The 23,926-nt window shown below is 40.0% G+C and overlaps 3 protein-coding genes across 4 annotated transcripts in view; all 3 read right to left on the bottom strand.

The window, feature by feature from the left end:
• LOC139567014 (zinc finger protein 180-like) overlaps nucleotides 1-19,171 on the bottom strand; it is a 740,647-nt gene extending 721,476 nt beyond the window's left edge. Inside the window, exons 1-2 of one of the 2 annotated variants that reach the window (XM_071388434.1) lie at nucleotides 18,341-19,171; nucleotides 10,379-13,455 (exon numbers count right to left, since the gene is read on the bottom strand). In XM_071388434.1, the coding sequence (XP_071244535.1) occupies nucleotides 12,578-13,455; nucleotides 18,341-18,584 (1,122 nt within the window). In that variant the 5' untranslated portion in view covers nucleotides 18,585-19,171 and the 3' untranslated portion in view covers nucleotides 10,379-12,577. Of the gene's footprint in view, nucleotides 1-10,378; nucleotides 13,456-18,340 lie in introns of those variants that run through there. The other variant, XR_011673198.1, reaches the window with a different exon arrangement.
• LOC139567017 (zinc finger protein 180-like) lies at nucleotides 556-8,430 on the bottom strand. The gene is made up of 2 exons (XM_071388436.1): nucleotides 8,000-8,430; nucleotides 556-1,681 (listed from the first exon to the last, which is right to left on the bottom strand). The coding sequence occupies exons 1-2, from the start codon at nucleotides 8,292-8,294 to the stop codon at nucleotides 1,056-1,058; spliced, it is 921 nt and encodes a 306-aa protein (XP_071244537.1). The 5' UTR covers nucleotides 8,295-8,430; the 3' UTR covers nucleotides 556-1,055.
• A 1,064-nt stretch (nucleotides 19,172-20,235) lies between the features above and the next one.
• Nucleotides 20,236-23,016, bottom strand: LOC139566969 (zinc finger protein ZFP2-like; the record flags this gene model as incomplete). Its single annotated transcript, XM_071388355.1, has 1 exon — nucleotides 20,236-23,016. A coding segment is annotated over one exon (648 nt), but the record flags the coding sequence as incomplete, so codon positions are not given.
• Between the last annotated feature and the right edge of the window lie 910 nt (nucleotides 23,017-23,926).

Below are 23,926 nucleotides of genomic sequence, written 5' to 3'. Positions count from 1 at the left end.
AGAACTCTCGTCCCCTTGGAACAAAATAAATTGTGATCCATGGCAAAGCACTGGCTAAACGCAAAACTTGCTGACTGCCCACCCTTGAGACAATCAGCAAACACCTGCAATATCTGTAGTAACTTTCCACCTCACTGCGGAGCTTCTCTCTCTTTCGGGGCCCATTCCCCAATGTCATGCATTTGGGTTAGCACATCTGAGAATGAATCCTGATATTCTAAAAGAAGGGTAACAACTTCAATATAATTATATCTAAAAGCGGGGCAACATTGTCAATATAATTGTACCCAAAAATGGTCAGCTGGTTGCATAAATAATTATGAATACTAAATGTTACATAAATTGTAAATATCAAATATCAAAACCAAATGTTCACCCCTTTGTTAATATGTATTGGCAATACTTCACTTAAGGGTGAGGCATGGAATAATAAAACATGTATCTTTTGTCAGGCTGGATGTTTGAAATATGAGTAGGTGATTTGAGTCATGCTTCTTCAGTAGTGGAATGAAGACAATTAGCATTTGAATGTTGTCAAGAAATACTGGAGTGATGTCAGATTGTTAATAAAATTGATTATAGTCCAATTTATTATACTGCTTTCATGTGTGTATATACACAAACATCTGCAACAATTATCATATTACATGTATTTTTTTAAACAAGCAGCTTTTTCAACTTGTAGAAAACAGCTGGCTACATTTTGAAGTGCTGCATTTTGATTAAAGTGGGTCACCAACGCAGTAAGTGTAACACAGCTCTTTTTTTGTTAGTCACTTTTTGTTAAATAATACTCTTTCAATTCAGAGCCTGGATTTTCCCCTGAGGCTAATATCCATATCATGCTGCAATCAATTGAAAAGGGCAAACGATAAGGTAGAACATCATTAAAATACTCCTACTACAATGTTAAAACATTCTACATTGTGACATCATTAAAATACTCCTACTACAATGTTAAAACATTCTACATTGTGACATCATTAAAATACTCCTACTACAATGTTAAAACATTCTACATTGTGACATTTCATTGATATCATGAAACAACTTCTTCATGTATGTATTTTCTGATGTTTGATCAGAGATCTTTTATCAGAGTATCTCTTGTCACATTGATCACAGCTATAAGATTTCTCTCCTGTGTGTGTTCTCTGGTGTGAAGTCAGCTGGCTAGATGTAGGAAAACTCTTCTCACATTGATCACAGCTATAAGGCTTCTCTCCTGTGTGTGTTCTCTGGTGTCGAATCAGATTGCTTGATACAGTAAAACTCATCCCACATTGATCACAGCTACAAGGTTTCTCTCCAGTGTGTGTTCTCTGGTGGGAAGTCAGCTGGCTAGATGTAGGAAAACTCTTCTCACATTGATCACAACTATAAGGCTTCTCTCCTGTGTGTGTTCTCTGGTGTCTTGTCAGATTGCTTGATCTAGTAAAAGTCATCTCACATTGATCACAGCTATAAGGTTTCTCTCCTGTGTGTGTTCTCTGGTGTATTTTAAGGTCTGATGAATATTTGCAACCTTTCCCACAGTCAGAGCAGAAGTGAGAATTCTTCCCTGTGGGTCTCTGCTGGTGTTTCTTGAGGTGTTTTGATGTGGAGAGACTCTTCTCTGCCTCGTCACTATCATGAGGTTGTTGAGGCCCCCCAGAGGATCCACGATATTCACATCTCTCTCCTGTGTGAACAACAAGTCAGACAGGAGGTTTAAGGCTCACAACAGCAAAAATCTACTCTAAAAAAGTGATGCCAACAGTGTAGCCATGATGTTGTACAAACAATGACGTCTGTAATGAATGTTCATTATTTGACATTTGTCTTAAGACAGTCAAGTGAACAACAATAGTCATATTTTGTCTTGTTTTCCCATTAGTAGTAACATCGACGATTGTATGCTAGAAATACGTTTTTAAAGTTGTTGAAATCCTAAGCAGTGTGCCAGACAACTTTTGGTCTCCAATATAGGCACCTTTCTGTAGGTCTATGTTGTTGTTAGGTGAAGTTATGGGTCCTACAGTAGGTCTATGTTGTTGTTAGGTGATGTTATGGGTCCTACAGTAGGTCTATGGTATTGGTATAACTAGGGATTTCCGCATTAGCATGGAGGATTTTCTGCAACCAAATTGCGTTTTAGCAAACAGAAGGCAGAGAGCGATGCAGAGAGCGATGCACCTATTTGGGGATGTCTGATAGTATTTACGCACCCCCACTAATGATTTGTGGAGCTTCTCAAATAATTTTTTCTTCACCTCAAACAGCAAGTAAACAAAGTCTTACTAAAAACAATTAGCGAATGACAATAGTTCCTCAAAGTATTTGTAAAATATTTCCAGCTCTTGATAAACACTTGACATGAAAGGGAAAAATATGTTATGCTCTGATCCTGTGGAAATGTCATAAAATACCTGATTACTTCTTATCCCTTACACAAATAGCCTACAGCTGTGTCTGTCCCAAACTCACTGGCGCGGGAAACTCTCAGGGCCCAGAATATTTTATATCAAGTTTCGGACAGACCTAGGTGATAGAACTTGAAACATTGTATCAACTACTGTATGTAGACAGGCCATGCGCATCCAATGTGATTTATTTTTATCTGGATATTTTCTAGCTGTTTTTCTTGGTTGGCTTTATGTAGGCTATTTTTACATAGTTGGCAATGGCAATAAAAGTTATTTAGATTTGTCTAATTTTCATTTTGATTTATATAGAATATAGATTAATCACAGATAATGATTTTAAGATAGTAATAATAATTATAATAGTCTATTATAAATAAAATGAAACTGTTCCAGTAAAATGTGAATATGAAAATCACAACTGGCTCCAGATCAGTAGAAATGGTCAGATAAATTGGCACTACAAATGAAAAAGGTTGCCGACTGCTGTTGTAACCTATTACTGGAAACTTCAGGAGCATAACGTCAGAATTTACGAAGGCCAGCAGCATCGTGAGGAGAATGCTAAGGAAGAGTTTTTTTTCTTATTGTTAGGCTATCTTGATCTCTGGTTCCCTCCAGTCATTTGTGTGTCTCAATTATTTAATAAAAACGGGTGATTCCTATGTTGATGATGTAAAGAATATTTGCTGCTCTGTGATATGTAATGAGGAGCAACCAGATGCTGCACGCATTTATGAAATTGCTTATTCCAGTTACTAATAAGCATGCACCCATTAAGAAAATGACTGTAAAAACTGTTAAATCCCAGTGGATTGATGAGGAATTGAAAAATGGTATGGTTGAGAAGGATGAGGTAAAAGGAATGGCAAATAAGTCTGGCTGAACAACTGATTGGCAAACATCCTGCAAATTGAGAAATCATGTGACTAAATTGAAGAAAAAGGAAAAAAAAGACAATATGAAACAAAGATAAATTACATAAAGAATGATAGTAAAAAGATTTGGAGAACCTTACATACAATTTTGGGAAAAAATTTACTGAAGATGGCTCATTCATCACAAAGCCCACTACTTTAATGATTTTTTCATTGGCAAGATTAGCAAATTTAGGCATGACATACCAGCAACAAACGCTGACACTACACATCCAAGTATATCTGACCAAATTATGAAAGACAAGCATTGTAATTTAGAATTCCGTAAAGTCAGCGTGGAAGAGGTGAATTTTTTTTTGTTGTCTATCAACAATGACAAGTCACCGGGGTCTGACAATCTAGATGGAAAATTACTGAGGATAATAGCGGACTATATTGCCACTCCTATTTTCCGTATCTTTAATTTAAGCCTACTAGAGAGCGTGTGCCCTCAGGCCTGGAGGGAAGCTAAAGTCATTCGACATGCGCTATGCTCTGCATAGTTATCTCCAGGTAAAATGATTCACTTATTCAGCCATTCTGTGACCAAAAACAAGCTACATATGGACAGTACTAAAATAAACTGACTCTGGAAATGACAAAGCGCCTCGTAACCTGGCTGGAAATGGGACAAACGGACCTCTTCTGTGGTAACAGACTGGGACGATTTGTAATCAAATGTAATTCCCAGGAACGAGTTTCAAATGAACCACAGAGACTGTGTGGGATAATAACATGGCCGTGTCCAACCCTGCTTGTTCCCTCGACTCCACTACCAACCTCCAACAGGGCCCTTAACCTGCATCACTAGACACTTCATAGTGAGCTACAGGTAGGAATCAGCAATGGATCCCAATAATGAGCCACCTATGGGAGGGGTAACCCTTTGTGGACAAATCTTTCAACGTATTACTGCTACCCTGGGGAGATTGATATACCCCTTGAACATCGGCTCCAACCCTCGTCGGATGTGGTAGGGCTTGCCACATCAGACTACAAAGGGAAGCACAGCCGATAGCTGCCCAGTGACACAAGCCTACCAGACGAGCTAAATTACTTCTATGCTCGCTTCGAGGAAAGTAACACTGAAACATGCATGACAGTATCAGATGTTCCGGACGACTTTGTGATCACGCTCACCGCAGCCAATGTGAGTAAGACCTTTAAAAACAGATTAACATTCACAAGGCCACAGGGCCAAACGGATAACCAGGACGTGTACTCCAAGCATGCGCTGACCAACTGGCAATTGTCTTCACTGACATTTTCATCCCCTGTCTGAGTCTGTAATACCAAGATGTTTCAAGCAGACCACCATAGTCCCTGTGCCCAAGAACACTAAGGTAACCTGCCTAAGTGACTACCGACCCGTAGCACTCACGTCTGTAGCCATGAAGTGCTTTGAAAGGCTGGTCATGGCTCACATCAACACCATTATCCCAGAAACCCTAGACCCACTCCAAATTGCATACCGCCCCAACAGATCCACAGATGACGTAATCTCTATTGCACTCCACACTGCCCTTTCCCACCTGGACAAAAGGAACACCCATGTGAGAATGCTATTCATCGACTACAGCTCAGCGTTCAACACCATAGTGCCCTCAAAGCTCATCACTAAGCTAAGAACCCTGGGACTAAACACTGAGCACGCCCCCATTCTCATCGAAGGGGTTGTAGTGGAGCAGTTGAAAGCTTCAAGTTCCTTGGTATCCACATCCTTGGTGTCCACATTATAGGCTTAGTTAACTGGTGAACTGTTGAAATCATGGAAACATAATGACGATTCTAATTCTAGATTTGGAATAGAATGTGCAGCTCCTTGAATATATTGTTGTTTGACTACCAATTAATAAACCAGGGAGGAATTACTGATAGAGTAGGAGCGTGGTGGAGACATCCAAGAGAGGGAAATCAGGAAGGGAAATGACAGCAAGTAGTGCATACGAAAGGGATAACAAGTTCGTGAAGCAACAGATGTGCTGGAATGAGAACAATATAGATGGAATGAGAACAATATAGATGCTACTTTGAGAACACAAACTCTCACATCGTTCACAGCACAGAGCGAGGGAGTCCAGGGATGACTGGAGGAGGAATGGAGGAAGCATTGTGGGATTCTCTTGGCGTGAGTACAGTTGTTGAGACTGCGTGGAGGATGGTGAAGAACAGTGACTCTGTACAGTTGTTGAGACTGAGTGGACAATGGTGAAGAAAAGTGGAGTGAAAAGGGCTAAAGTTGGTAATGAACAGCAGTTTAGGGTCGGAGTGGGAATCATCAGCAAGGATGTTTTTGTGGGTGACCTGTTAACGGTCTCAAAGATGGTGATGGATGAATTGGGTAAAGTGGAATCGGTTCGAGTGACCAGGAGCGGTATGAATCTGATTGTGTGTCAACAGCGCAAAAGGAGAAAGCTTTGTGTGGTTTAGGTTAAACATTTCAGGTAGACGCACGTTGATCAAAATGAATGATAGACGGAAGGTTTTACTGTGGTTTGGTGAAGTGGCTCTCCCATCTTATGTAAAACCTGGGTAAGTGAGATATACAGAAGCCGCTGCAGTTTGGACATGTGGAAAGTGTTTCTCGAAGGAATTAATATGTCGTAGTCAGATGAAGCATGTTGTAATTGTGATGGGAATCACGTTCCCGGAGTGCCCTGTACGAATGAAGGATGTCACAGTAGCTAGGATGATCAGGCCCATCCAGCAGGTGTCCTATGTGGAGGCAGTGAAAATAGCTGAAGGAGTAGAAAGGAGAAGGTAGTTCATGTCCATGTCAGTAGGTGGCAGCAATACACCTGATGAGTGTAGTCTGACAATAAACCTCAGAGAAGACATGGTAGGAAGCAAAGTGTTGGTCAGTGTTTCCAGTTGACCCTAATTAGATGTTACATTACATGTTGTTTTCTTACTTCATGTAGCCGGCTAGCTAGCCAACATATTCATACTTCGCTTACTCCTCTCTGATAAGATACTGCTGCACAAACATGCTTATCTAGGCCTACACCAGCACTGGTACCAGGCAGTATTAGCTAGCTACGTTTGCTCTGACTCGTAATACATTTAGCAAGCTAGCTAGCCCGCTAACTATCATTTAGCAGCTAACATTATTTGAGCAACACCTTGCTAAGAAAAGACAATCTTTCGCCTTTAATGTAATGGCATGAAAAGAATTGCCAGAATATTATACAATGACTTATCAACAGCTCTAACAATTTGACCCCCACAGGAAATCTACACTGTCAGTTATAGAAAGACCCATTTACTATATAACCATTGATTCTTGAAGAATATAACTTATAAATGCCTCAAATGTTTCAACTGTATTACCCCGACCAGAAACCAAAACATAAGCTTGTATAACGCTATTGTTTGTAAACAAATACTGTATGGCTGAGGAGTAGGGTCGATCCAAGCGTTCTGACCTCACAATGACAGTAAAGCACCCAAGCTAACTGGCTAACGTTGGATAGCTTGCTAGACACAAATGAGAGAAAACCGCACTCTTACCATTTTACTTGCCCTAGCAGAGCTGGTTAGGCTGTTTTCATGTTACCCAGAGCGTTGGTGACTAACTGTGCTGCTGGCAACAAATTAATTTGAGATTTTTGCAGATGTTTACTGACACCGGCCATATTCAACGGGTGTTGAGCGTTATTAAATTCATCAGTTATTCTGCGCTCTAATCAAGTCAATAAACATTGGGTAGTTAGTTAGAATATAGTTACTATACTGGCAAGTTTGATGTATAAGTAGCCAACTAACGTTAGGTAGCTAGCTCACATACTGGTACATACTGCTGTAAAGATATGTTATGCGTTTTGTAAGGATAGTGTAGCTAACATAACGTGTAACGTAACGTATTTGAAAAGTCATTACTTTATTACATTGCTCAACATTTGTCATAATTATTTAAAGCAGTTCATTTATATCCGCTCTCTCGTTGGACTTCGGCTGCATATTTTCCCCCATTTTCTTCAAATCTGAAAACGTTGAAGCCACAACCATTTCCTGAAGAATTGCATTATGGGCCCTAAAGTACTGCATGTATACTTCGTATTTCGGCGAATTTAGTACGACATCCGGGAACTTTTGGCATACTAACTACATCATACTATGACCAATAAGCATACTATATACTCAATTAATATCACAAATAGTGTAGTTAGTATGAGTATTCTAACACACCTCAGGACTCTGGGCAGCCATTTTGTTTGTTTAAAAACTAGGTTGCCCCTTTAAAAAAGCCACACAACAATCAATCAATCTGCAGTTCAACCAATAACAAAGCTATAATTCCACCACTGTTTTGTTAATAAGATGATGGATGGGGCTGGAGAAATGTAACTAGTCTTTAATTCATAGACAGACCGATGGATGCAAGGACTGACCATCCATGATATCAACATTATAGTTGTAACCATGTTGAGGCTATACAGTGTTGATTTACATTGTTTCTAAACATTGGAGTAAAAAAAAAGCTTATTTGGGGTTCTGATGGGGTAAAAACAATTGAACTAAGCACATGAGGCATGTGTTATATTCTTCAAGAATCAATGGCTATAAATAAATAATTTAAAATAAAAATTTGGATGTAGCAATTGCACATTTCCCCTTTAACACCACACATGAGTTCAACAATCGCAGAGTTTGTGCTTCTGTATTTAAGACAGTACTTACGAGTGTTACTCAGGGAACGGTTTCTCAAAACCATCTTTTTGCTAAGTTCATCGTTAGAACCATCGGATGCCTGAAGATGTGTTTGGGAAACCGGGACCAGATATCCAGTTTTGTCCTCTTCATTTTTCGATGTGACAGTCATATCCCCCTCTTCTTTCACTGAAACGTCGTCCTCCTCTTCCTCTGTAACGTCTTTCTCTTCTTCTTTCACGGTAACAGCCTCACCCTCTACTTGTTTTTGTATTGTAACAGTCTCCTCCTCCTGCTCCTCTTTCACGAGAGCTACTTTCTCCATCCTCTTCTTCAACAGGAACGGGGTTAAGTTTGAGACTGGAACTATGAGGCATGTACTGAAGTCGCTAAGAGGTATAATTCAAAGGAGTGTCACTTTATCAGCAGCACGTGATCAATGACGTCTGAAGAATCATTTCGTCGAACACCTGATTGGTTTGGTATTGGGCTCGTTCGACATTGCAGCCGACAGTGCAGGTGGCTGCTGACTGCTGATTGACTAATTTACAAATTACCTTGCATCATAAATAACTACTCATTATTATTTATAAATCAGTCGGCCAGTCACCGTTTACCCACAACGCAGCATGGATTTGATGCTCTCGAACACGGCCAGTGGTTTAATATATGACATTTTGGCTACGGGAGTTTTGTAACTTTTTCTCCGGTAGTTGGTCTCGCTGACCATAACCGTGCTGGTTGGCTACGCTGGTTAGGCTAATAGCTAGTTGGCTAAATAGCTAACGTTAGCTGGTTGGCTAAGATAACTGCATATAGCTAATGTTATCATGCTGGCTAAGATAACTGAATATAGCTAATGTTAGCTGGCTGGCTAAGATACCTGCATATAGCTAATGTTAGCTGGCTGGCTAAGATAACTGCATATAGCTAATGTTAGCTGGCTGGCTAAGATAACTGCATATAGCTAACGTTAGCTGGCTGGCTAAGATAACTGCATATAGCTAATGTTAGCTGGCTGGCTAAGATAACTGCATATAGCTAACGTTAGCTGGCTGACATTCTTTGATATTTGGTTAGATGGCGTTATGTATTTACAAAACTGTGGTTTACTTTAATCACTCAAGTCATGAGTGCAAATGATTGGTTTAATTAAAAGTTATTTCTGTTGTAGTATACATCATAGGGAATAGGCTGGTCCTCCATATTACTTCACACCTGACTTTAATGTAATAACTCCAAAAATAGAACTGTGAGGTGTTACTTTGCATTGGAAATGTTTTAATATTTTATAAAGAAAACAAAACATACACACAAACAACATCATAGAAACATTAACTACATCACACCTGCCCAGACCCACTAGAACACACTTCCATCTCCATTAACTACATCACACCTGCCCAGACCCACTTGAACACACCTCCATCTCCAATAACTACATCACACATGCCCAGACCCACTTGAACACACCTCCATCTCCATTAACTACATCACACCTGCCCAGTCCCACTAGAACACACCTCCATCTCCAGCATCACTCCACCACATGGGCTCAAACTGCAGCATGTTATTTCTCTCTCCCAGCACTTTAATGTTTAGATAATAAATTATTTTACCTTTCCATTGTGTTATCAACAGGTTTTTAAGTATAGTATTTAAGATGATTGACGAGAAAAGTATCGCCCAACCATCGGGTATCTTGTTTCATGTGCATCAAAGGTGAGGGTGAATTTCAGATGTTCACTGCTTGTACTGATGGAGTGGAATCGATGAAGTTCCTCTGCTGTCCCCTGGAATATAAGGAACACGTCATCAATGAAGACTTTTACAGAAACTGATGAGGTGCTAGAATGGATTGTTAGGGCTGACAATCACATTCTTCTCTAACAACCCCACATACAGATTGGCATAATTAGATGCTATTATTTTTAAATTACAACGACTCTTGTCTTGTCTGTTTCTTTTACACCTAATTTTTAAAGAGACAGAATGCACAATGGTCAATGTTATCTGGGATCCTTGAGACAACCCTACCCTAAACCCTAACCTTAATGCAAGCACATTGTAACTTTTGTGCATCCAGACCTAATGCAACTTGGAGTGATCAGATGACATAGTCACATTTAGGTGCCAGGTGTAACTGAGGCTGTAGATGCATCATATCCATGACTTTGAGTGTTTTATATAATATGACTAAATATGTTTCTGTGTTGCAGGGGCAGTCAAGAAATGGAACGGCAAGGCCACAGAACATGACATAAGCAGAGCTGTGGTAGACCACTTCATTGGGTTCATTGTTGAAATCAAATTAATAAACTGCGGTTGAAAATTAGCCAGCTGGATAAACCGGCACTTTTACTGAAACGTTGATTAATGTGAACTGTCCCTGTAAAAATAAACTCGAACTCAAATCAAGCTTTATTTATACAGCACATTTCAGACATGGATGCAACACAATGGCTTCACAGGAAAATACAATTAAAATAAACAGAAATATTTAGTACACAACAAACAGAAGACTAACAACTGAAAGACTAATGAACATTAAGGAAATTCCATTGATTAAAATATTAATTGGATGCAATATCCAACCCAAAATATAAGCTTGTTTTTTAGGAGGGGCTCTGAAAGACACTATGGGGGTGTCCACTGAAAGTTGACTAGTAACAACAACTGGGACCTAAAACACACTCACCATGAGACCCACTAAATCTGCCCAAGAAGAGGCAAACAAAGACAAATAATCCTATATTTTAGTTGGGCAAGTTCGCTCACCACCAACAGAAAACAACTTCCATTTCACATTATAATCAACTACAATGCTTCACCTTCACCAATATAAACATGGTGTCTACTGGCTGTCAACAATAAAAACAAGATACACCACATTTCTAAATAATAATAAACAACAGTATTATTTTTTTTCTCATTTTTCTTTCTAGAATCCGAAAACTCACTAGCTTCTAGAACTCTCGTCTTCCGAAAACTCACTAGCTTCTAGAACTCTCGTCTTCCTAAAACTCACTAGCTTCTAGAACTCTCGTCTTCCTAAAACTCACTAGCTTCTAGAACTCTCGTCTTCCGAAAACTCACTAGCTTCTAGAACTCTCGTCTTCCTAAAACTCACTAGCTTCTAGAACTCTCGTCTTCCTAAAACTCACTAGCTTCTAGAACTCGTGTCTCCCTAAAACTCACTAGCTTCTAGAACTCTCGTCTTCCTAAAACTCACTAGCTTCTAGAACTCTCGTCTTCCTAAAACTCACTAGCTTCTAGAACTCTCGTCCCCTTGGAACGAGCCCAAACAAAACTCCTCTCCAATACAGAAAAACGTGCAGTCAAAATCAACTGGGATCCATGGTAACGCACTGGCTAAACGCAAAACACAAATCTTTTTGACTGCCCACCCTTGAGACAATCAGCAACCAAGTTGTCCTTACCACAGACATGTCTGATTTCAAGAGGAAACTCCTGCAATATCCGTAGTAACTTTCCACCTCACTGTGGAGCTTCTCTCTCTTCTCAGGGTTCACTAGATAGGCATGTTGTTGGATCGGGGCCCAGTCTCCAATGTCATGCTCTAGTACATTTGGGTTGGCACATGTGAGAATTAACCCTGATATTCTAAAAACAGAGCAACAATGTCAATATAATTGTACCAAATAATTGTCCGTTGGTTGCAACAATAATTTTCATTACTAAATGTTATATGAAATGTAAATATGAAATATTTGATTGCATAGTCTTATTTTCAATGTCTTTTCAATTACATTTTGCTAGGTGGGATAGCCCAATGTGAAAACACAGTTTTAACGTGCCCAAATCAATAACCAATATGCAGAAACAGTTTGGGATATATTGAAAACCTAACATGTGCTATTTACACAAACATCTTCCGCAATAATCATATTACTTGTATTTATTTAAACAAGCTCCTTATAAACTGCACAAGCACCAAAAACGCTGTTGTTTTGTCAAATAGCAATAAATCACTGATATCAATTAGGGTGGAAATCAGGTTGTTCGTGCTGTTGAAACTAACACAACTAAAAAAAAACACATGGAAATGGGAGATATATTTTACCTCACTGATTAGAGGACAGTCAGCTATATTTTGGAGTGATGCATTTAAATGTAGGGGTCACTAAACAAAGGAACGCAACACTTATTTGTCATAACTTATCGATATCATGCTAAAAATAATTTGTGCGAGAGGGAGATGAGGTTGCACGTCCTGTTAAAACTAACAGCTCAAAACCCACACCAAATCTGGGAATAATGTTAACATCACTGGTTAGAGGACAATTTGTAGAAAACAGATCTCTACATTTTGAAGTGTTGCATTTTGATTCAAGTAGGTCACCAACGTGGGAAGTGTAACAACTCTTTTTTTGTTAATCACTTTTTGTTAAATCTCATAAATAGTACTCTTTCAATTCAGAGCCTGGATTTTCCCCCTGAGGCTAATATCCATATCATGTTGAAATCAATAGAACAGGGGACAAACGTTTAGGGTTCTACATTGTGACATCATTAAAATACTCCTACTACAATGTTAAAACATTCTACATTGTGACATTATTTCATTGATATCATGAAACAACTCCTTCATGTATGTATTTTCTGATGTTTAATCAGAGATCTTTTATCAGAGTATCTCTTCCCACATTGATTACAGCTAAGAGATTTCTCTCCTGTGTGTGTTCTCTGGTGTGTCGTCAGACAGCTAGATGTAGTAAAACTCTTCCCACATTGATCACAGTTAAAAGGTTTCTCTCCTGTGTGTGTCCGCTGGTGTACTATCAGGCTGTTTAGCTGAGTAAAACTCTTCCCACATTGATTACAGCTATATGGTTTCTCTCCTGTGTGTGTTCTCTGGTGTATAGTTACATAGCTAGATGTAGAAAAACTCTTCCCACATTGATTACAGCTATAAGGTTTCTCTCCTGTGTGTGTCCGCTGGTGTACTATCAGGCTTTTGATGTGAGTAAAACTCTTCCCACATTGACTACAGCTATATGGTTTCTCTCCTGTGTGTGTTCTCTGGTGTATAGTTACATAGCTAGATGTCGAAAAACTCTTCCCACAGTGATCACAGCTAAAAGGTTTCTCTCCGGTATGTATTCTATGGTGTGATTTCAGGGTTTGTAGCCGAATAAAACTCTTCCCACATTGATTACAGCTATATGGTTTCTCGCCTGTGTGTGTTCTCTGGTGTATAGTTTGATAGCTAGATGTAGTAAAACTCTTCCCACAGTGATCACAGCCATAAGGTTTCTCTCCAGTGTGAATTCTTTGATGTATTTTAAGGTCTGATGAAGAGTTGAATCTTTTCCCACAGTCAGAGCAGCAGTGAGTTCTCTTCCCTGTGGGTCTCTGCTGGTGTTTCTTGAGGAGTTCTGATCTGGAGAGACTCTTCTCTGCCTCGTCAGCATCATGATGTTGTTGAGGCTTCCCAGAGGATCCACGATAGTCGCGTCTCACTCCTGTGTGAACAACAAAGTCAGACAAATGGTTAAAAGGCCTACAACAGCAGTTTATTTGAGGTAAAAGGTGATGCCCAGAGCATGAAGTTGTACAACAATTGATATCTGTTAAATGATTTGACAAGACGGTCAAGATAGCAACAATAGTTATATTTAGTCTTGATTTCACATTAGTAGTAACATCGATGATTGTAAACAAACTCCAAGCATTGATTATGCAAGAATGGGCTGCCATCAGTCAGGATGTGGCCCAGAAGTTAATTTAATTGACAGCATGCCAGGGCGGATTGCAGAGGTCTTGAAAAAGAAGGGTCAACAATGCAAATATTGACTCTTCACATCAACTTCATGTAATTGTCAAAAAAAGCCTTTGACACTTATGAAATGCTTGTAATTATACTTCAGTATTCCATAGTAACATCTGACAAAAATATCTAAAGACACCGAAGCAGCAAACTTTGTGGAAATTCATATTTGTGTCATTCTCAAAACTTTTGGCCACGACTGTACACTAAGTGTTTAACAAATTGGCCCATAACTTCAGCTGACAACAACATAGACCTACTGTAGGACCCATATCTTCCCCTAACAATAACATAGACCTACTGTAGGACTCATCATTTCAGCTAACAATAGCATAGACCTACTGTAGGACCCATAACTTCACCAAACAACAACATAGACCTACTGTAGGACCCATTACCTCACCTAACAACACAATAGACCTACTGTAGGACCCATAACTTCCCCTAACAATAACATAGACCTACTGTAGGACCCATAACAACAACATAGACCTACTGTAGGACCCATAAATTCACCTAACAGCAACAGACCTACTGTAGGACCCATAACAATAACATAGAGCTAGGACTATAAATCATGTAATATTTCAGGTGAAACATGGAAAGTTAAATGTCTTTGTCATGACATTTCATAACCTGATCACCAGATAATTTTGTGAATAATTCCACTAGGCTACTCTGTAATGTGTTGTCATTCTAAATATCCTGAATAAAGGAAAATAGCTCTGTGTGTTGTACAATAGCCTATCCATCAAGGAACAGTTCTCTACACATTATGAGCTAAGTATCTCTGTGTCCAAACAGACTAACGAGACCCTACTGTAAATCAAGCAGACAATAACACATTATAAACATCAATTTGTTAGGGATGTTGGATCCAACGTGGAGCACGGCATAACTGTCTTTACCAGAGTAATGAATGAAGAAGCACTATGGTTGTTGTTGCATGTAGTGATGTTTGTCATTTGACTGGCATGCAGAAAATGATTTCCTGGATCAGCTGATGATAGTTGAACATGTGACTGTAACTAAAGAGCTACAGTATTAAGTATTATGTGTAATTATTGAAGAACCTCGTTAATGACCGTATCAATTTGGGTGTTGTGAATCAACTTAAGGTGACTCTCGGTCAGAACCATTGGATTTAGCAAACTCTGAAATTATTTAGGATTTCTGTGCCCATGAAAACTGTTTTCCCAGCGTAACATAAGGAGACACTAAATGTTACGTAGTTAGAGAGCATTTCAAAGATCCGAATACAAAAAACTGTTCGACAGCAAGATCCAGTATTTAAGTTGAAGTTCATCATATGACAAGCTTAACGTTATGACTATAACTACTGTTCCCTGAAGGAGGGAAACTAGGTACAACATACTATTAAATCCACACGTTATGACTATAACTACTGTTCCATGATGGAGGGAAACTAGGTACAACATACTAATCAATCCACACGTTATGACTATAACTACTGTTCCCTGAAGGAGGGAAACTAGGTACAACATACTACTAAATCCAAACCTCGCTGGAAGCCCCGCCTTCCACAGGTGATGAGCGTGAGAGTCGGATTTATTCCTTAAATTTAATACCGCACTTCACCGACCCAGGAAGTGGCGGGGCCAAACAGGTGTTGTAACTCGTTCATAACTGGCACGTAGATCGGTAGAAATGGTCAGATAAATTGGCACTCGAAATGGAAAACGTTTGCCGATTTTACCGGACACTTCATGAGCATAATGTCAGAATTATGAAGGCCAGCAACAGGTCGGTTGGTTATTTTCTTCTGGTCATTTGTGTTAATTATTTAATCAATGGCTTGAAGCATCAGTTCAGTTCAAGTTCCGCACAAACAGTTGATTTGATTCAACACATACAGTTGATTTGATTCAACACATACAGTTGATTTGATTAAACACATGGGGTGTGTCTATATGGAAAAAGACACATCATAACATTTCAACTAATCAATTGGTAGAAAGAAAATACAATATTTTTTTGTTATCTGGGACACCCCTAGAACATACATGTATTCAGACCCCTTCCCTTTTTACACATTTTGTTACGTTACAGCCTTACTCTAAAATGGATTACATTTTTTTTAAATTATCAATCTTCAGACAATACCTCATAATGACATCACAATACCCCATAAAAGTGAGAAAAAAGTTTAGAAACGCTTGCATACCAGTAGGTTGTATCTCTGTAGGACATGTCAGTAGGTTGTAACTCTCTAGGCCATGCCAGTAGGTTACAGTAGGTTGTAACTCTCTAGGTCATGCCAGTAGGTTACAGTAGGTTGTATCTCTCTAGGTCATGCCAGTAGGCTACAGTAGGTTGTAACTCTCTAGGCCATGCCAGTAGGTTACAGTAGGTTGTAACTCTCTAGGTCATGCCAGTAGGTTACAGTAGGTTGTATCTCTCTAGGTCATGCCAGTAGGCTACAGTAGGTTGTAACTCTCTAGGCCATGCCAGTAGGTTACAGTAGGTTGTAACTCTCTAGGTCATGCCAGTAGGTTACAGTAGGTTGTATCTCTCTAGGTCATGCCAGTAGGTTACAGTAGGTTGTAACTCTCTAGGCCATGCCAGTAGGTTACAGTAGGTTGTAACTCTCTAGGCCATGCCAGTAGGTTACAGTAGGTTGTAACTCTCTAGGCCATGCCAGTAGGTTACAGTAGGTTGTATCTCTCTAGGTCATGCCAGTAGGTTACAGTAGGTTGTAACTCTCTAGGTCATGCCAGTAGGTTACAGTAGGTTGTATCTCTCTAGGTCATGCCAGTAGGTTACAGTAGGTTGTAACTCTCTAGGTCATGTCAGTAGGTTACAGTAGGTTGTATCTCTCTAGGTCTTGCCAGTACGCTACAGTAGGTTTTATCTCTGTAGGACATGTCAGTAGGTTGTAACTCTCTAGGCCATGCCAGTAGGTTACAGTAGGTTGTAACTCTCTAGGCCATGCCAGTAGGTTACAGTAGGTTGTAACTCTCTAGGCCATGTCAGTAGGTTACAGTAGGTTGTATCTCTCTAGGTCTTGCCAGTACGCTACAGTAGGTTGTATCTCTCTAGGTCATGCCAGTAGGTTACAGTAGGTTGTAACTCTCTAGGTCATGCCAGTAGGTTACAGTAGGTTGTAACTCTCTAGGCCATGCCAGTAGGTTACAGTAGGTTGTAACTCTCTAGGTCATGCCAGTAGGTTACAGTAGGTTGTAACTCTCTAGGCCATGCCAGTAGGTTACAGTAGGTTGTAACTCTCTAGGTCATGTCAGTAGGTTACAGTAGGTTGTAACTCTCTAGGTCATGTCAGTAGGTTACAGTAGGTTGTATCTCTCTAGGTCTTGCCAGTACGCTACAGTAGGTTTTATCTCTTTAGGTCATGCCAGTAGGTTACAGTAGGTAGTAACTCTCTAGGCCATGCCAGTAGGTTACAGTAGGTTGTATCTCTCTAGGCCATGCCAGTACGCTACAGTAGGTTTTATCTCTTTAGGTCATGCCAGTAGGTTACAGTAGGTTGTATCTCTCTAGGTCATGCCAGTATGTTACAGTAGGTTGTATCTCTCTAGGTCATGCCAGTACGCTACAGTAGGTTTTATCTCTTTAGGTCATGCCAGTAGGTTACAGTAGGTTGTAACTCTCTAGGCCATGCCAGTAGGTTACAGTAGGTTGTATCTCTCTAGGTCATGCCAGTAGGTTACAGTAGGTTGTATCTCTCTAGGTCATGCCAGTAGGTTACAGTACGTTGTATCTCTCTAGGTCATGGCAGTAGGTTACAGTAGGTTGTAACTCTCTAGGTCATGCCAGTAGGCTACAGTAGGTTGTATCTCTCTAGGTCATGCCAGTAGGCTACAGTAGGTTGTATCCAAGTGGAAACAATGATCAACCCAATGTGTAAAGTGTCGAATTTGGTCAACAACAAAATGAATGGCTTATTTGCTACGTGAGGTTTACTTGATCCAACAGAAGTTTCGGAATGATTAAGTTGTTGTGGACACGTGACATACCGACAACTTTGATAAAAACACTATAGTTGTCTCCAGATCGCTATGCAAATTCATGCTAGTAGCTTAGCATCTTTCTCCATTGAATACAGGCGGTGCATATTCATGCTAGTAGCTTAGCATCTCTCTCCATTGAATACAGGCGGTTGACGTCAACAACCCTCATAGAATATAAACAATAGATTTCAATAATAAGATGCATCCACCAATCCAAAGAAAGGGTAGGCGGGAGCTAGACAACCCACAGTGCCGCTTTGTGGACAACAACTCCCCTTGTTAGGGCGGAGAGACATCTTGTCAGTATATCCATAATCTTTGGTGTAGCCAACCCAACTCTCACATGGCACTATTGGGGGGGAACGGTGTGTAGTAAATCATCACTACATGAAAATCACTACATGCCTTGCACCCCAGTCTGCGGTCAGCAGATAGACCCTTCTCAAATATATATGTTAAACAAGAGGTAGCTTGTTCTCTACGTCGTCTGATTCTAAACATATCAGTCATCATCCTATGGCCCTCCGTTGAAGAGGTATTGACGGGCCAACTCCGAATATCCAAAGTTAAAAACAAATTTAAGGCGGTACTTACTGGTGTTAATCAGATCTCCTTCCTCCAATGTGACAGTAATCTCTCCTTCCTTCTTCACTCCAAAAACTGCATCCTCCTCTTCCTCTTCTTTCACTGTAACAGCCTCATCCTCTACTTCTTGTTTAACTGTGACATCCTCCTCTTCCTTCTCCTCTTTCACAACAATGTTCAGCCCCAGAGATTCTTTCTCCGTCCAGCAGACCTCCTCTTCTTTAACTGGAGGGAAGAAGTTTAGGGAGCTCATGTTCGGGGATGTTAGCTAGCTAGCTATCATTAGCGACTAGGCTAGTGCTATCTTAACCAGCCAGCTAATATAACTGACTAATAAAAAATAACGTAATATTAAATTAAATAGGTTAACAAGTAGATACGACAGAAGTATGTCTAAAACACAGTGGCTAATATAGACCGAAATCGTATAAATAGCTTGAATATTTCGGCTATGTTGGCTAGCAAGCTACCGAGGTTGTTGACGAGCTGTTTATGAAGAACCGTCCACTAGATTATACGTCACGCTGGCAGCATCGCCTGAAAGACGCACGGTAACTGAACTAAATGACTATCGCCCCGTAGCACTCACTTCCGTCATCATGAAGTGCTTTGAGAGACTAGTCTTACCTGATACCCTAGACCAGGGGTGTCAAACTCATTCCACGGAGGGCCTAGTGTCTGCAGGTTTTTGGTTTTTCCTTTCAATAAAGCCCTAGACAACCAGGTGTGGGGAGTTCCTAACTAATTAGTGATGTTAATTCATCAATCAAGTACAAGGGAGGAGCGAAAACCCGCAGACACTCGGCCCCCCGTGGAATGAGTTTGACACCTGTGCCCTAGACCCACTTCAATTTTATTACCGCCCCAATAGATCCACAGACGATGCTAGCCCTATCCCATCTGGACAAGAAGAATACCTATATAAGAATGCTGTTCATTGACTATAGCTCAGCATTCAACACCATAGTACCCTCCAAGCTCTTCATTAAGCTTGAGGCCCTGGGTCTGAACCCACCCCTGTGTAACTGGGTCCTGGACTTCCTGACGGGCCACCCCCAGGTGGTGAAGGTAGGAAAAAACACCTCCACTTCGCTGATACCCACAAGGAAGGGTGCTCAGCCCACTCCTGTACTTCCTGTTCACCCATGACTGCATGGCCATGAACACCTCAATCATCAAGTTTGCAGACGACACAACAGTAGTAGGCCTGATGAGACAGCCTACAGGGCGGAAGTGAGGGCCCTGGGAGTGTGGTGCCAGGAAAATAACATCTCGCCCAACGTCAACAAAACAAAGGAGATGATCTGCCCAACACATCACCGTGGGCAAACTACCTGCCCTCCAGGACATCTACAGCACCCGATGTCACAGGAAGGCCAAAAAGATCATCAAGGACAACAACCACCCGAGCCACTGCCTGTTCACCCCGTTATCATCCAGAAGGCGAGGTCAGTACAGGTGCATCAAAGCTGGGACCGAGAGACAGAAAAACAGCTTCTATCTCAAGGCCATCAGACTGTTAAATAGCCATCACTAGCACATTAGAGGCTGCTGCCTATATACATAGACTTGGAATCACTGGCTACTTTAAAAATGGAACACTAGTCACTTTAATAATGTTGACATATTTTGCATTACTCATCTCATATGTATATACTGTATTCTATCCTATTCTACTGTATCTTAGTCTATGTATTACTCATCTCATATGTATATACTGTATTCTATCCTATTCTACTGTATCTTAGTCTATGCATTACTCATCTCATATGTATATACTGTATTCTATCCTATTCTACTGTATCTTGGTCTATGTATTACTCATCTCATATGTATATACTGTATTCTTTTCATAAAAAAATACTAAGAGGGACCAAGTGTCTGTTGATTGGTCAGTCATTGGGTTCATTTGTTGAAATCAAATCATGCTTTATTTATACAGCACATTTCAGACATGGATGCAACACAATGGCTTCACAGGAAAAAAACAAATTAAAAAATGAAATATTTAGTACACAACAAACAGAAGACTAACAACTGAAAAACTAATGAGCACCCTAAGGTAATGCCATTGATTAAAATATTAATTGGATGCAATATCCATCCCAAAATTCAAGCTAGTTTGGGGCTGTCCACTGAAAATTGACTAGTAACAACAACTGGGACCTAAAAGACACCCACCATGAGACCCACTAAATCTGCCCAAGAAGAGGCAAACAAAAGAAAAACTAACACCAAACTTAAAGACAGGAAGCAAACCAAAAAGGTAGAGCAACTAAAGGTGTTGACTCTCCACATCTATCAAGACAACTGGAGCACTGGGCCAGACACTCTTAAATAGAACCTGGACCAGCTCAGGTGAAACACCTTCCCACTAACGAGATGGACAAGCCAGCACAGGTGTAACACATACTGACTAACGAGGTGACACCAATCAGTGCGTCCTACATGCTGACGAGCTAGACGTGCTAAAGAACAACCTCAAAACATAAATGGAAAAACCAAAGACTAACACCTTAAGAGAATGCTCACCACCAACAGAAAACAACTTCCATTTCACATTATAATCAACTACAATGCTTCACCTTCTACAATATAAACATGGTGTCTGTCTAACAACAATTAAAAACAAGATTTATTTTTCCCACAAAGAAACATAAAACTCACTAGCTTCTAGAACTCTCGTCCCCTTGAAAGGAGCCCAAACAAAACTCGTCTCCAATACGGAAAAACGTGCAGTCAAAATAAATTGTGATCCATGGCAACGCACTGGCTAAATGCAAAACACAAAGCATTCTGACTGCCCACCCTTGAGATAATCAGCAACCAAGTTGTCCTTACCACAGACATGTCTGATTTCAAGAGGAAACTCCTGCAATATCCATAGTAACTTTCCACCTAACTGCAGAGCTTCTCTCCCTTATCAGGGTTCACTCGAAAGGCATGTTGTTGGATCGGGGCCCAGTCCCCAATGTCATGCTCTAGTACATTTGGTTTGGCACATGTGAGAATTAACCTTAAAATTCTAAAAGCAGGGTAACAATGTCAATATAATTGTACCCCAAAAATTGTCAGTTGCTTGCATGAATAAATATCACTACTAAATGTTACATGAAATGTAAATATGAAATATTTGATTGCATAGTTGCTAGGTGGGATAGCCCAATGTCAAAACACAGTTTTAACATGTCCAAGTCAATAACCAATATGCAGAAACAGTTTGGGATAAATTGAAAATCTAACATGTGGTATATACACAAACATCTGCTACAATAATTGTATTTTTTAAAACAAGCTCCTTATAAACTGCACAAGCACCAGAAACGCTGTTGTTTTGACAAGTAGCAATAAATCACTGATATCGATTAGGGTGGAAATTAGGTTGTACATGCTGTTGAAACTAACACAACTAAACAAAACACATGGAAATGAGAGATATCTTTAACCTCACTGGTTAGAGGACAACCCGCAGAAGATAGTCAGCTACATTTTGGAGTGACGCATTTAAATGTAGGGGTCGCTAAACAAAGGAACACAAAACTTATTTGTCATTACTCATCGATATCATGTTGAAATCAATTGTGCGACAGGAGAGAGATGAGGTTGCACGTCCTGTTAAAACTAACAGCTCAACAACCACACGGAATCTGGGAATTATGTGTACATCACCGGTTAGAGGACAACTTGTAGAAAACAGCTAGTTACATTTAAGTGTTGCATTTTGATTCAAGTGGGTCACCAACGTGGTAAGTGTAACACAACTCTTTTTTTGTTTGCCACCTTTTGCTTAATCACATAAATAATACTATTTCAAATCAGAGCCTGGATTTTTCCCCCTGAGGCTAATATCCATATCATGCTGAAATCAATAGAACAGGGGACAAACGTTTAGGCTTCTACATTGTGACATCATTAAAATACTCCTACTACAATGTTAAAACATTCTACATTGTGACATCATTAAAATACTCCTACTACAATGTGTTAAAACATTCTACATTGTGACATTATTTCATTGATGTCATGAAACAACTCCTTCATGTATGTATTTTCTGATGTTTGATCAGATAACTTTTATCAGAGTATCTCTTCCCACATTGAACACAGCTATAAGGTTTCTCTCCTGTGTGTCTCCGCTGGTGTATAGTCAGATAGCTAGATGTAGTAAAACTCTTCCCACATTGATCACAGCTAAAATATTTCTCTCCTGTGTGTAGTTTACGGTGGGATTTCAGGGAGCTTGACTGAGTAAAACTCCTCCCACATTGATCACAGCTATAAGATTTCTCTCCTGTGTGTGTTTTCCGGTGCATCTTCAAAGTATGTGATGTTGAAAAGCTTTTTCCACAATCTGAACAGTGGGGAAGTTTCTCTCCTGTGTGTCTCCGCTGGTGTATAGTCAGATGGCTAGATGTAATAAAACTCTTCCCACACTGATCACAGCTATAATGCTTCTCCCCTGTGTGTGTTCTCTGGTGTACAGTCAGATCTCTAGATGTAATAAAAAATTTCACACATTGATTACAACTAAAAGGTTTCTTTCCTGTGTGTTTTCTCTGGTGTACTGTCAGATTGCTAGACTTAATAAAACTCTTCCCACATTGATCACAGCTATAAGGTTTCTCTCCTGTGTGTACTCGCTGGTGTATTTTAAGGTATGATGAATATTTGCAACGTTTCCGCAGTCAGAGCAGCAATGAGATTTCTTCCCTGTGGGTCTCTGCTGGTGTTTCTTGAAGTGTTCTGATCTGGAGAGACTCTTCTCTACCTCGTCAGCATCATGATGTTGTTGAGGCTCCCCAGAGGATCCACGATAGTCACATCTCTCTCCTGTGTGAACCACAATGACAGATGGTTAAAAGGCCCACAACAGCAAAAATCCACTGTTTATTTGAGGTAAAAGGTGATGCCCAGAGCGTACCCATGAAGTTGTACAACAAATGACGTCTGTTAAATTATATGACAATTGTCTTGTTTTCACATTAGTAGTAACATTGATGATTGTAGGCTAGAAATAAGTTATTCAAGTTGTTGAAATCCTAAGCACAGTGCCAGACGACTTTTGGTCTCCAATATAGGCCCCTTTCTGTGTTTGTAAAATTGCGGCAGGAGGGCGATGCACACAATTTGGTTGCAGAATCACCACCCTGCTAATGAGGAATCCGCTAATTATGGATGTAGTATATCTGGTAATGAGGAAACCACTAGTTATGGATGTAGTGTATCTGCTAATGAGGAAACCACTAGTTATGGATGTAGTATATCTGGTAATGAGGAAACCACTAGTTATGGATGTAGTATATCTGCTAATGAGGAAACTACTAGTTATGGATGTAGTATATCTGGTAATGAGGAAACCACTAGTTATGGATGTAGTATATCTGGTAATGAGGAAATCACTAGTTATGGATGTAGTATATCTGCTAATGAGGATACCGCTAGTTATGGATGTATTATATCTGCTAATGAGGAAACCGCTAGTTATGGATGTATTATATCTGGTAATGAGGAAACCGCTAGTTATGGATGTAGTATATCTGGTAATGAGGAAACCGCTAGTTATGCATGTAGTATATCTGCTAATGAGGAAACAAC

The sequence above is a fragment of the Salvelinus alpinus genome, unplaced genomic scaffold, assembly GCF_045679555.1.
Source record: "Salvelinus alpinus unplaced genomic scaffold, SLU_Salpinus.1 scaffold_40, whole genome shotgun sequence".
In the NCBI taxonomy this organism is placed as follows: domain Eukaryota; kingdom Metazoa; phylum Chordata; class Actinopteri; order Salmoniformes; family Salmonidae; genus Salvelinus; species Salvelinus alpinus.
The sequence above is the reverse complement of the archived record's forward strand: the minus strand, read 5'-3'. Positions and strand labels throughout refer to the sequence as shown.